Below are 14,955 nucleotides of genomic sequence, written 5' to 3'. Positions count from 1 at the left end.
TGGTCAGTATATAGAATCGCGTATGGAACGCCGTACCTGGCACTTAAAACGAATGAAAAAGGCAGATTGAGCATAACGAAATGAAAATTAACTGAGTAAATGAATGAGAAACCAAGATTGAGACAGCTGTGCGCGGAATCAACAGCAATTAAGGGTTAGAAATAAAAGCAGGGGCATACAGCTTGCATCCCATGTGTAGCGAAACTCGTGAGAATGGCCAGGGGACGAACGAAGAGCGATATTCCCGTAGCCTGTAAGGTTTGCTTTTGTTTGTTCCCATTGTAAACTTGCTTCTTTTTAATCCCAAGGCGCAGTCGTTTCCAGAGGTTTTTATTCGAACTCGCTTTAGGGAGTACGCACACACAAACACCAAATGAAAAGGTGGAGGGGGGGGGAGGGGAAGGGGTAGCGTGATACTTATCAGCCTCTAATTTTTTTTCCACGCGGTTTTGCGTTTCTGCGTGAAAACACAAAACTCAAATGAATTAAATTTAAATGCAGATCAGTTTGCTTTCGTTTTCGTGGGTACGTAAACCATGCATGAGATACCTAGATCTGCACACCTCTCCCTTTTATAACCCCCCTCCCCCCCCCCCCCCCTCCCCCCCCCCAAAAAAAAGTCTGGCAAGGGCTCTGCGTACGCGCTACTGCCATCAACCGTAGCGTAAGCCCCTGCAGTAATAATTTATAATTATAATAAGCGCTCTACGTTCGTGTAATGGGGTGATTTTTTTTTTCGCTTTCTTCGCAGCCAGTCAAAATCGGCGTGACCAGGTAGCTGCAGTTGCTAGCTGCTAGCTGACACCTAGCTAGCTGATAGGTGTCAGGAAACCTTCGCTTCGTTCACGGCTTTCTCACAGACCGCTACATGCAAGTACGATTGGGGAGACATGTGCTAAGCGAAAAAAGAAGCGTCTCGAGGGGGGTTCCCCAGGGTAGTGTTTTGACCCCTATTCTTGGCGGAATCCTAGTAGCAACTTTATTAAACAACAAACAAAGTAACTGGTGCTGTATAGTGGCGGGCGGTGCAGTCAGGATGCTGGTCGCGCGCGTTCCAGGTAGGCTACAGTGTCCTCGACCTGCAATGAACAGGGTCAAATATATCCCAAATTACCGCAAGATGTCCTCAAGACATCCCAACAACAAACGATCATCCAGTCTACGTCCAGAGGACGTCAAATTTTTGGTACGCACACTCGCGAATGCTTGACGGAGGAATCCCGGCGGGGGGGGGGGGGGGGGGGGGGGGGGGCGAGCTTCGTACGATGTCAGCGCCGGGATTTTACCAGGTAAAAGTTAAACACCTAATTTAATAATGACGCTGCGGATTACGCAAGCCTAGCTAAACTAAATAACAACACTGTACTCCAACCATGAACGGAAGTCTGGAAAGTTCTAAGATCGGTTTCATATTTCTTTTACCCAGCTCGGGGAAGTTTAATTTGCTCGTAAACTCACTCGGCTTAAAAACCAAATGAGTAATTAAAATTAAATAAATAAAATTGGAAAATCGACATGCTCAATGAAACCTACAATGAGCGAATGAATTACACCACAATGAAAGGTATCAGTCAGAGCAAATTAAGCCCGCACTGTGCAAGTTTGCGTAAACGTAAACCAGAGTATGCCGAGTGCCTGACCGCTGAGTAAGCCTTCGATAGACGTAAATTAGCGCAGAACGTGCCACGAAAAGCGTGCGCGTTCTTGGCCTTCAAAATAAGGGGGTGTAGGGCATGCTTGCATTTTCGGCGCGCACCTTGCGTGGATTAATCGATTAACCTTTGCGATCGGCTCCCGCGGGCGCGCGAAATAACCGGGAAGGTTGCCGTAGAGCAGAATACATAAGTCATGTTTTCACCTTTACTTAGCAAATCTCCGCAGTATTCGCAGGTCAGAACCCCACAATTAGAAGGAGCGCGAAATGTCGGCCGGGCGGGGGAGGGCGCGTTCGAGCGCGCGACATTCAAACATGGCGTGTGCAAGATGCGGGGCATGCCGCCGTGTATATTTTTCGAAAAAAAAAAAAAAAAGTCTAGTTTAATCAATACTCTATACATAAAACTTAACAAATGTAAATTTATTGCCTCCTTCGTTGCCACGCGATACATGGCGGCGGTGACACGACCGTTCTGTAACCCCAACGAATAAAATAACAATAATAGTAGTAGTAGTAATAAAACAAGTTCCGCTAAAAAGGCAATTTTTTCAGGTGTTTGTCCGTGAATACAGTTCATAACGTGAAATGATATGTTTATCGGTTGCAGGAAAGGTACTGTCCCTGAAGTGGCGAAAACCAGTACACAATCCGCAGCGTCGAAACAAAGCATTTTTTAGGTATCACTTTTTCCTTAGTTTGCACAGTTTTTCCTCAGAAAAGTTAATTAATTGTATTTGAACAGTACCAGGTACTTCTAAAAATTGCACAGGCCCGATTTCGATGAAAAAAAAAAAATAACGGTTTCTATTATTTTTTTTTTGTTTTTTCACCATGAACGGTATTGCAGTGATAGCAAATTCTTGAGGGACATCCCAGCATGTAGGGCAGCTAGAAAGAATTTCTTTTGCAGCATAAAGCTGAATGTTTAAACCATCCAATAAAGGAATCAGATTTTGCATTTTGCGCTTCGGTAGTTGTTTAATTAGCGTTATTTTTATTTGGTTAGCAGGAGTACTTCTAGCCTAGAAGATAGAACCGATGTAAACTGTATGCGATTGCAAAAAAAAAAAAAAAAAAAACTCTCACACTTCATTCTTCACAACTGCTGGCATCTATTTATACCTGGTAATTTCTTGTTGATTAGTTTTTTGCTATTGTTCTCAAGAACAATCAAGGAATATTTTTAATTATCTCGGACACTAAATACCCTACATCAAAACTAATTGGATATTTGAAATTGGCTAAGAAAACTGCCATTTCACCAAGATTCCAAGATTTCGTTGGAAAGCAAAGAACGAGTTTCTAATAAGGCCAGTGGGCCCCCTTAAGTCAGAGAAACTTGTAACTGCAACACTGTTACTTTTTTTACACAGTAAATATAACGGGAAATACTATTACAATTACTTTGCTTTTTATAAAAATTATCCCACAGCAACAATCGTTAAAGGACGACATACAGATTGCGCTTTCCATTTTCTTGGACCATCTTCTTCGCAATACCCTCTCTCCCCTTGAACATTTCTACAACACTGCTCTTCTCACAGTTTAGGAGAGGACGTTTATTATTTTCCCAGAAGAAGACCGAGGACGGAGGTCGGCCCTTAGGGCGATTTCTCAACTTCTCTTTTGTCTTGAGCCAACCAGGAAGAAGAGAAAGAACACGAAACCGGCAATCAGACCTCTGAAAAGAGGGTAATACCCCGGCTATGCTAGGGTCCGAAAACGTCATTTGAACCAAATGTCGTTTGACTCAAATGGGGTACTTTGAATGCCATTCAGAATCCGCTGTGCTACACTACAATTTCGATGGCATTTGAAAGCTTTCACAATTGCTCGCCGTGCTGGAGTGGCGCTGTTGTTACCCCGTTCCGTTTTCATACAATAATACAACAATCTAATTAGGAGCAGTCTAAGGCAGTAAAATATGGCTCTAATGTGGTGGCTGTTTGTATAGTTTTATTTATTTTTTTTGCAACTGAACCACTGGTATTGAGAGTATGAAAATTAAATATGTTGATTTCATATCAACAGTGAACAAAGTTCTACAAACAAAAATATTTTGTTTGCTTTATGTATGGAAGCATTATATTTTTTATTGCCGATCGAAGACGCTGCGTACGAGAGTGCTAGAAATGGCATTTGAAATCCCACATGTCTCTCTCGGTGCTCATTTGGCTCGAACGTCATTTGAGCTGAATGGCATTTCAAAACCTAGTGCAGCAGCACAACTTGGCATTTGAGTCAAATGACATTTGGTTCAAACGACATATGCTAGTGTAGCACGGGTATAACTCACGGATGCTAACTTTGAGAAACAACAAATCTTAAGTTACAAAGATTTTTGCAAATAAATTTCCCCACACCAAGGGTGCATTAACAAAAAAGTTGATGCAACAAAATGAGGTGTACACGATTGTTGGTGTTGGGCTTGAGTGTGTCCCCTTTTATGTTTCCTTATTCTAGGGTTTTATCATGAGCAATTTTGAGTACGGCCACATGTCTTCGTGTGTTTCTGTCAAATAAACTCCGTCACTTGGTTGTGATGTAACTAATGTATAGTGATGTAACTCCGTCACTTGGTGATGTAACTGTAACAAGTTACGCTTGGAAACTCAGTAACTAACAGTAACAGAGTTACTTTTTTGGCTAAAGTAACCGTAACTGTAACACTGTTACTTTTTACTGGTAACGTGCCCATGACTGGTCTGGACTGGATTAGCTGCCATTACTAGGCATCATTCACAGGATCAGTAGAGTCAAACTAAAAGTGTGTGCATTCATGCGTCTTCCTTAGGGATGATTGCCATCAATGCTCGAGAAGAATACAACTGTCTCCCACCCTTCACCTGAATTATGTGTCACCTCTACGTCGAGAGCTAACAAGTTTCTCTCGCCATCCACCTACACAGAGCGGAATGGCTCATGATGCTTTCTCGCGTATTTATGGCAGTTATTATCTGACTGGCTTGCTTCCGTGACCAGGGCAGGGGAGATATTCTCCAGGCCGTCTCGTCTAAGGGGTGTCGACCCTCTCACCGTGCTGAACCAAGCCGAGCCAGGCCTGAAGATGATACGACCCAAGGTGGACATCTCCGCTGTGGGCGCAATCACGTGCAGGTGCAGGTGCGAGATGCTCGTGAACGGAGGCCAGTGGAAGCCCATCCTGTGGCGGCCAGGCGACGACAGATACGTGCTTATGTCACGTGACTTCCTCCTAAAGTTCTACTAGGCCGCCGTCTTGAAAAATACGTGCCTGGGACTTAAAACTGCTTCTGTAGCCACGGCAAGCATGCAACTGAGGACAACTATCATGAAGCTGATTTGAGGATGACATCCTTTAGGAGAGGTTGGATGATTGTTTCATATAGGCATACACGCATTACCCAAAACATTTTTCTAGTAATGCTATTGTCACTTATCTATGTTGCACGTATATTTATGAACAGATTTGTGTGGGATGCTGCTTTCATCAATTTTAGCCTCGTGGCTGAAGTTCCAATAAAACAGCCTGCGTATGACTGAATTGACGAAGGAATTAGGGAAAGGGGAGACACACACACGCACTTTACGGTACTTTTTTTTTATTGTAACGCCCACAAACCTCCAAAGATTTGGCCCCATAAATTCAAGAATCCCTCTTAACAAAATATCACATAACTTACCTGTCATCTAACCCCAAGTAATGATGAAGTGGTTAAAAATGGGAATCTAACCTTAAATGACGCAATGAACGTGACATCTTATGCGCTAATTAGTAAAAACAAACAAGAGCATTTGCAGCTGTGAAATGATGCCTTATCGACTTGCGCTGATTAGCGACTAAAGCCAGACACCTCTGTTCCCACACATTTCTTTCCAAAATTTTGCTCTGCTTTCAGAGAACCACACACCTTGAAGAATCCACGCTTCCCCCACGCTGCTCCAGCACTTGCTTGCCGATCTCGACTAGGCGATTCACTGAAAGAAACAGACAGCAAAGCTTCGTTACATGGAAAGAACTCAACGTAGAAAAAAAAAAAAAAATATATTGGCTCCAATCCACGCTGTGAAGACGGTTGGACTGCAAAGCTGTAAATGACACCTGCAACAATTACCCATGCGGAATCACTTGAATTCACACACATGGCTCTACAAAGAGTGAAACCAGAGACTCTGCCTGCCGTTACCTGGGATTCACCGGGGTGGCATCCCGAACGCAGCAGCATCAGAAGAAAGAAAACGGAGAGGAGCGTCTTTCGAAAAGTGAGGAGAAGGGCGGCACACGCGGCTATGGCGTCATCTATCTCACTGCCTCCCCCTTACTCTTGTTTCATGTGTCGCCTCAAAAAAGCGTCCCCCCCCCCCCTCCCCAGACACTGAATCCAAACTACTGTCGGTCTCCCCATCTCCACGTGTGGGCGTAGCTTCTCTTCGGGTCCAGGTTCGATCCCTAGCGGGCGGTGCCAGTAGTTTGTGTAGCCTGGGTGTAGCCAGTAGTAGCCTGGGATGTTTGTTTGTGTAGTCAGTAGTAGCCCGGGAGTTTTCTGCTGATGCGGACACGAAAATTCTCTTGGCTGGTTAGAGGTATACTGCTTGGGAGGAAAACAAGCTATCTAAGAGTTCAAAGGGCTACGACTGCCACTCCTTGGAGTGAAGTGTCAACCTTTTCAAGTTTACGGGCATAAATTATCACTGCTACATTTTTAAGCATTTTGTGAAAACAAACACAACAGAGAAGTCATGCAGCCTCAGGGCCACATCGCACAACAATGCATTGCAGTGAATACTTCTGTTCAGGTGAAACCAGCGCTCTGTGCACAGATAATCCTCTGCCATCGCCTGAATGCAAGAGGTAGGCAGATGAGCAGGTGGCAGTTTAAACTTAAAGGAGCACTGACACGAAAATTTCATGTTCCACTTTTATTGTTTTTATCGATGCTTAATGGTCTGGCGAACCCGAAACAGCCCTTCAAATACTTCAGCGCGCGATAGTTAATTACATTGAACGGCCTGAAAATCGTTTGTTTCAAATTCCCGCGCTTTCATCCCGAACGGCGCATATGACAGACTCCCGGACAGACGTCACCGCTTTGTGCGGACGTCACCGGCGCCCGCTTGAGAGGGTGTTGCGCCCGCTCGCCGCTCGTGGGGTCGCGCGCGTGAAGGGACGTCACGAGTTTTTGACGAGCGCTGTCGCGTCACTTCTTTTCCGCTCTTGGATTGACGTCACGCTGATGTCCATTTGCTGAGTGCCGCTCCGCGCGCTGCTCCGTCGGCGCGATAAATGAGATCCAATTGAACTACGTTCTTCGCGTCGCAGGCCGCTCATATTTCAGCCAGGGTATTATGTTGAGTGAAGGAAGCGAACTGTGCAATAATATTAACGCCGAAAATTGGTGTCAGTGCTCCTTTAAGCAGGAATCGGCAACACAAACTCAACAGAATAACTTGGTCATTGTTCCAATATGCAAGTATGTGCAGACAAATTTTCCCCTAGACATTCTTTGATGAAAAGATGATTCCATGCTGAACCAAAGTGGATGAGGAGCCAGGCAGGGTAATACCCCTGTCACATGGCATATCTAATGTCATTCAAAGTGAATGACATTAGCTGTTAACGAGCTAAAGCTATGGCTGCTGAGATTATTTAGAGACCTTTGTTGCACTGATTCAGCTACCAGCGCGACTGATATGAGATGTGGTATCTAATCTTAACAAATCCATGAGAACAGAAGAACCGAGCTTTTTTTTTTTTATATCACAGAATGACTGCCCAGTTCAGCTACCAAAATGAAACATTAAAGAAACAAATCTCGATTTACACCTACAGTTAATGTCCACTGTGAAGGGGATCGGAAACAATTTGATGCAACCAATTATGTAATGTATAAAATGCACAGCACGTACAAAAAAATTATAAGGGGTCCAGAGAGCTCAACAGAATCAATATTATTTCAAAACATTCAGTTTCAATATTCGTTCAGGTTCCACTGTATATGCGCAGTTCAAGAATGGGAACTGGTTCTGTGAGGATCTGGAAGCTCTAGTTTGAGGCAAACAAAAACATGATCAAAGTCTTTTCAAAACAACACAGCAAGCCAAAAGAATCAGCTGACAAGAAATGAGCAACACCAACGCATGCACGTCATGTATAAAACAAGACACCAACTTGAGAGAACAAAAATAAGAAAAAAAAATTAATTAGATGTTTTGCCTCATAGATGGGAGGCAAAATGTCTAAGGAATTTTTTTCCCTGCTGCTACATAAAGTCAGTACGCTCGTATTAATTTACATCGCTGCACTGTAGCCTTGCCTTTAATTTACAGTGTACCAGAACACGACTAGCCAGCATGAAGGGTATTTTGCTGGCCACCTTTGCCGACCACACTTGCCGGTGGTATTTGTCACAGAGGTTAGGTTAGACACAACTATACTACACCCATGCAGGATGCACTTGCGGTATAAGCCCCCATTAGCCATTTCAAAAGATGCCCTTAAAAAAGTGCTTGATGTGAGACTTCCATGCAGCGAGCTCACGGTGTGTTCACGTTTTTCAGGGACATACAAACACTCAGAGTAAAAAACAACAAAATAGCAGGTGTATATACAAAATCCTCATTGTGCAGGTCATCATATTGGCAAAGCATTCTCTCTGGCTATAATGCAAGAATGTTCCTACCGCAATTACCTACAAGCAGAAGAGCATTGAACAAAAGACTGCATGCCTGCATTAAGATCTAAATATACTGATGTGCAAACAGGCTACTATTCCTGCTGTACTGCACTAAGTCTTGCTAGACGAACAGCCCTGCATTCAACCATGATGTAGACAGGTAAGCTGGGTGCATGCCACTACATAGGAACATAGTTCACGTCGTCTGCAGCCTGATTGATTGATTGATTGTGGGGTTTAACGCGCCAACGCAACGCAGGCGATGAGGCGCGCCGTAGTGGAGGGCTCCGGATTAATTTTGACCACCTGGGGATCTTTATCGTGCGCCGAAATCTCGTACACACGGGCGTTTTTGCTTTTCGCCTCCATCAGAAAAGCGGCCGCCGCGGCCGGGAATCGAACCCGCGACCTCGTGCTCAGCAGCGCAACGCCTTAGCCACTGAGCCACCGCGGCGGGTCGTCTGCAGCCTGCATATACATGCTAATTTCCTAGCCCAGGGGCAGTATACTCATTTTGTCCATTTTGTGTCCGTTCCAAAAGTGTCTGTTTTGAGCAAGCTCTGATTGGCTAAAAGTGAACACGCGGATGTGATGCCATGCAAGCACGGCGAAGCTATGAGCCGACGAATTCTCGGAGCAGACGATGTGGAGCAGACGATTTTTCGCCTTGTTGTTGTGGTTTGCTGGTGTTCAGTCGTATAAAATGTGTTTACGAGAGCAGTTGCGCAAAAGTCAACCCAAAGCCCACCCCACCTACAACTGGAAGTACGTCAGAATAAAACGCCACAAAACGGACGTTTTCAAAACGGACAAACATGAGAATACCGCCACAGGACAACACTCTTTGTTCGCTTGTGAAGACATAGTCTGGGCAACTATGTCCGTACTGCCGACTCATCAAGTGGGCTGAAAATGCATGACAAACTTGGCTCATCGAAACAGCTGGCGGTAGCATAAGGACAAGGCTGTGGCTAGCTACGTCATGGCAATTCGACTCTGACTTCAATTTTGTAGCTATCGGGCGACTATCCATTACAGTTAAGAGGCTGACCTACAACAAGGAAGAGCATGGATTTCTGGAGGCGCTTTCGACGCTTTAAGCGCCACGTAAAGATAAGATAATGCAAAGCACTACAGCTAGGGAAATGCTTTGGGGGCTGGTGAACACAAGCTTGGTTCATTGAAAAGATTCCTTTGTTCCGATAACACGAGCACCTAATTTGTGACAAGCTTCACACAAGTATCCGAGGCACTATTGATAACAGACAAAGCAGTGGCGACTACCAAGCCACTTTCCACAATTTCCCTGCCATCACAGCATCTTGTTTGTGCAATTCGCAGCCGTCGACCTCAACCACTGCCAAGAAATATTACTGGGCGACTGTAGTAAGACCTTTAGCTTCATTTGATGGTATGACTTGAATGTGCAGTGAGAACACCGATACCTACCATTTCTATTCGATTATAAGGCGGCTATGATAAGGTGAGAGTGTATATTGGGGAGTAAAAAAAATCGCCATATAATATATATATATATATATATACATATATATATATATAGGTTTGGAAATGAGGGGCTCGTTAGGAAATACAGAAAGAAACGCCGGCAGTCCACAACGCCAAAGAAGGCATAGGGGAATGGTTAGACTATTTGTTACCGTTAGTGACGTTACATTATTTTTTTATTTTATTAATTACGTGAGAAAGAAAGAAAGAAAAACACGCGCCCAGAGTGGGGACCGAACCCACGCCTTTCGATTAGATCTCGAATGCCTTACCAATTCGGCTATCTGGGCGACTGTGCTCTCCTTCACTTTCTGGGGTATTTATATTTACTATAACTGTATCGGACGCTTGAGGGTGGTAGCCAGCGCCACTCAGACTGCACGGGGAGAAGGGGACCTTCTTTTCAACCCCCGGGGCGTGACGCGAACGTCTACAGCCTGTCATAAGCGGGTAACTGGCGGGAAACCCTCTTATGCTACCTTGGCATCAAGGCTGCCAGAACCGAGGCTCTCGCTAAGCTTTCGCACGATATATTATATATATATATATATATATATATATACTGAGCTTCGAATATATGGTCGGGCCCGACTTTGAGGCTACAGATTAACCTCGCCTTATATTTGAATAAATACGGTATGTTTTTAGGGCTGGCCTACACGTGCCCATATCCTCTTACTGTGGTGCAGAATTTGAAAGGTTGTCGATAATCCTTGTTTATTTTTCGATTAAAGAAATCTCTTTCGTGGCTGTAATGTGGCTGACTAAGTTAGCAAAGGCTAGTTCTCCCAAATTTACCAAAGTTGTATTTTTGCTTCGTGGCCCCTTTATTACACAGCCTGACCCGAGCACATCCAATTCTCGCCGACATCCCACCAAAGAGAATTACACGAATCGAACACAGCTGTGGTTGTACAGTTAAAATGCCTATCCTCAACCTGTCCCAGCTGTGAAATCGAGTACAGGGACAGTGACGGATCTAATATTGGCGCACAGCACAGATGTGCTCAGAGGATGTACTCACGGAGAGGTATATCATTGTACGTTAGTGACTTGACGTTTTTGAAGTGCTTCTTCGGAACTATCAGGTAGTGGTGCGTTGCGGCAGGATGAATATCGGGAAACACAGCGTAGTCTTCGTCCTAGAAACAAGCAAACAGAACGAGCTCAATTGCACTCATTTTTGCAAAAAAAAAAAAAAAAAAACAAGGAAATGAAGAACAAAGGACATGAATAAAATGTCAGTGAAGCGCTTTAGGTCTGCCCTAAACCAGGGAGCAGGAAAGAAGCCTATGATTCCAAACTCGCCTGGTAGAGAAGTGTTGTCTTTTGGTCCTTCCCCTCGACGATGTTGCAGAATATGCAGCCCTCTTGCTTACTGGTCTCCGGTTCGCCTGTTGAGTCTGTAGACGCTTTCCCCATAAGGGCACCTACGCAAAGCAATCCAGAGTTACGTAATTTTTTTTCGTAAGCTTTAATTGCATTAGTGCAACCCGCCAAAACATATTAGGTTGAAGGCCACACAGGTGCTTACATTTGTAGGAGCCAACAGTAAACGCCAGGGCACATTTCCCATTTGGGCATTTTGATGAGCAAAAATATGACCATAATTTGGCAAGCTTATAATTCGGTTAAAGTTTTTTTTTTTTTTTTTCAAGAACAGCGGTTGAGTGGGTAGATAAACGCAAATTAAGCACGGTGAATGCATAAAGACACAAAGAATGAAAATTGGCATTCATGCCATCTTACCCATACTTTGATGCAGTAAGCGCCGGTGGTTGATTGACTTCACGAACTTTGCGATGTGCACCATTAACTATGCAGAGAGCGAGCGCGCTGACAGGCGGTTTGAGAGGTTACGTGCGCCAGCCAAAGAACCTTTCAAATATTATTTGGCGCAGACTTTCCAGACTCATCCTACAATACCTGATTTCCAGGAAGCGGTAGTAGTTGGAATATACTTTGAGAAACAGGCAGCTACGACACAGAACAGGGAGGATTTTGATACGATCGGCGTACGAGGAAACAAAATAATCGCGGGACAGCTGGGACAACAACTTCCTGGAGCCATGGAGTTTTATTCGCAGAGGACACTGGCGCCACCGCCGCCAGCCACTAGCGCCTCTCTTTTCGGTTTCGGTTTCGGCGTCAAAGGCGTCGAGGGTTTGTTTCGGGGCAGAATAGCTGTTAGCGTTCGATTCCAGTGGCTGCTCCAATAAGCAAATACTGCACGGCTGGAATGAAACGGATACGAAGAGGAGTGGCAATCCAATCGGCAGCCGTGAGAATTACCGTCGGAAATTTCTCACGACAGTTTCCACAAAAGCCTAGGCAGGCTTTAATTAGCTAAATATTTATTGCCTGAAGTAAACTACATAGACCTGGATTTACGTCTATTCTGCACGGGTAACCAATTAAACATAGTCTCGTAGACGAGCGTCTTATAAATCAGGTGACAAAATTGGAATCAGATTTAATCTAACGTAGCCTAACGTAACCTAACTTCGCCGAGCTTAACCTATAAGCTTACGCATCCAAACAAAACGTAACGACACCTCAGATAACTCAGCCCAACACCGAACACAATGTGTGTTAAACCAAACCCAGAAGTTCTGTGCGCAGGAATGATTGAAGGAATAACCAGAGTCCAAAAATATGACTATGACAAAGTGCAGATGAACAAACACTTTACACATTAAAAAAAATATCCTATGCTTCCTAAAGAAAGTTAAGAGAAGTCCGAAAGCGACTACATCCCGCGCACTAAGTAAACACATCTACGAACGATCTAAATTGGCGTCCACCCCCTCCCCCCCTTAATTTTGGAATCGATACCCCCAAGAAGACAACCTCTCAGGCCTAGTTGATGATTTTTTTCTATTTCTTGTATTTCTGGTTTTCCAAAATTCCGGTCAATAAAAAAAGGCTACTATCCTCCTCCTTATCACTATCATCACCATAACTGACAGAAGCTGACACCCCCTCCACCCCTCTTCAGAAAAAAACCTCGATTCGGCCACGTGTGTACGCATACGTGAGTTATGAGATAAAGGTATACTATTGTACTCCTTCTTCATGATCGATGCGTGTATTGTCTTATCTGCCAATCAGGGCTCGCCAAAAGGGACACTTTTGAAAGGGACGCAAAAGGGACAAAACTCGAGAATACCGCCCCTGGAACAGTTGCCCGATTTTCAACTGACCAGGTAGGCAACACAAAAGCCCGGTTCCACGCATGTATAATTGCCTTAGCGGGTAAGTGTCATTTTTCGGGATGATTTTTAAAACACAAGACTCAATAGCTAGAGCCATTTTTTGTAATCACACATCCCTCCTTAGATGGCTATGCTTCACTGCAGAGCAGGCAATGTGGGAAAGCCAGTTTACACCGATACTTGAAAGTCGGCTTCACCTCTGAACACAAATGCATTGCTGGGAAAACATTTCTGTCGTCCTATATCAGTATACGACTTTTTTTTTGTTTTTTTATGAGACCTTTCGGTCAGCCAACCAGTCTAAGGGGAAATGCATGTTTTTTGATAGAACGCCATCGGTCCCGCTAACAAAACTTTCGCTTTAAAAATTGCAGAATAAAATAGTTGCCCTGCGCCGGATTCCAACCCGTGTCTTCCCAACTGAAAGCTGGTCATATACAGAAACGCCGGAGGAGCACCCGTACGAGTGTGTACGGGTATGGAATAATTGTCCCAAAAAAGCGCCGGGTGGCGTGCTTAGCCAATCAAAAGCGAGTGCCGTGAGAAAATTTGAACAGTGATTCTCACGGCTGCCGTGAGATTAGTGCACTGCATTCAAAACGGACGCAAATCCAGGATTCGGCACCAGGTACAGACGGTATGAGCACGAGGTTCCACCCGAGTCCCGTGCATGATGGTACGCTTGCGAGGACAACTCGAAAATAAATATCCTTGACCAGCAGCAAGTATACGTGCACGTTGTATGTAAGGTATGCCTCATTGCTCGAAGAGATATGAAACCATGCCGCTTTTAGATGAAAGGTATACGCCCTGTGCACTTAATTAAGTGCCCTCTATAGTTCCACGTGAAAGCTTCGTACGGGAGCCTCTATCAGTGAAATACGGAGGCCCGCTATCCAACTGCCCGTGTCGCATGCCTGGGGGGCAAAGTTTCACTGTTGCACCGCATAGTACTCCCCAGCCCCACAGAAGCCGTGACACGAGCTTTTTTTTTCCCGGCCACGTTAAGCCACATATACTAAATAATGCGCTGTAATAAGCGGTTATAAACTTACCTAGCAATTGCTGAACGCGCGAATCAAATTTATTTCCTATAAAATGGCCACTCGAAAGAACTCGCAAACGAATGAGCCTTTATTTGCGCGGTTGAAGTCTTCTTTGAGACGTACACAGACGTTAAAAAGCGAGAGCAAAAACATTTTCGGTCTGCCCCCGGGTTGTTCCCGAGATTCAAAACATAACGGTCATAGGCACTAAATACTACAAAACAAAGAAAAACGTTCCCTATGTTTTGTCCCCAAATCAAATGAAAAATCCACCCTTCAGCGGCGCGCCTGTCTTTCTATTGAGAGGGAGAGAGGGAATTGTAGGGATTATAGGGACCAAATTGTCGTCAGATGGGCCGTGGCTGCCGGTGCGTGCAGGCGTCAAGGTGAGTTGGTCCTGACTTCATTTTATTTCAGTTGTAATTTCATGGTTCATCAGTAGCTGCAGTCTATAATGCGCTTAGCCGCAACCCGTGTGAAATTAGGCTGCCATAAGCCTCTGGGCCCTGGCTGTCGAAACTTCCGCTGTTACAGGGAGAAAAAGCCGCTGGCGCGTCAAAACTTGTCTGAAATTGTTTACGTCATTTTTCTTTACAACCCGCATGGACTGCTGCTGGCATGGACGCCCTTTTCTTAATTTAACTTCCAACTGTTCGCGCTAGACTACGTTGTTAAGCTCGGGGTGCCAGACAAGCCATTGACGTTCACGTGTGAGACGCTTAGTTCCCTGCCTTCATTTCGTCGGCCACAGAGTCGCGTCGCCAAAACTGCGTGGCGTGCACGAGATGCCAGCGTTACGGACACCCAAGTGAGTTTTGTATCGTTATCTGCGTGCGAAAAGTGCCGCTGTTTCGCTTTCATTTCGAGTTCCGTAGATG

At 44.8% G+C, this 14,955-nt stretch overlaps 1 protein-coding gene across 1 annotated transcript; it reads right to left on the bottom strand.

The window, feature by feature from the left end:
• Positions 1 to 953: 953 nt before the first annotated feature.
• Positions 954 to 11,799, bottom strand: LOC144159245 (adenosine 5'-monophosphoramidase HINT3-like). Its single transcript, XM_077690616.1, has 6 exons — positions 11,566 to 11,799; positions 11,125 to 11,246; positions 10,841 to 10,958; positions 5,548 to 5,614; positions 4,694 to 4,820; positions 954 to 1,079 (listed from the first exon to the last, which is right to left on the bottom strand). The coding sequence occupies exons 1-6, from the start codon at positions 11,627 to 11,629 to the stop codon at positions 1,032 to 1,034; spliced, it is 546 nt and encodes a 181-aa protein (XP_077546742.1). The 5' UTR covers positions 11,630 to 11,799; the 3' UTR covers positions 954 to 1,031.
• Positions 11,800 to 14,955: the final 3,156 nt, after the last annotated feature.

Source organism: Haemaphysalis longicornis, unplaced genomic scaffold (assembly GCF_048455015.1).
Source record: "Haemaphysalis longicornis isolate Haplotype H1 unplaced genomic scaffold, Haemaphysalis longicornis Haplotype H1 scaffold_10, whole genome shotgun sequence".
NCBI lineage: Eukaryota > Metazoa > Arthropoda > Arachnida > Ixodida > Ixodidae > Haemaphysalis > Haemaphysalis longicornis.
This window is presented reverse-complemented; position numbering and strand designations above follow the sequence as displayed.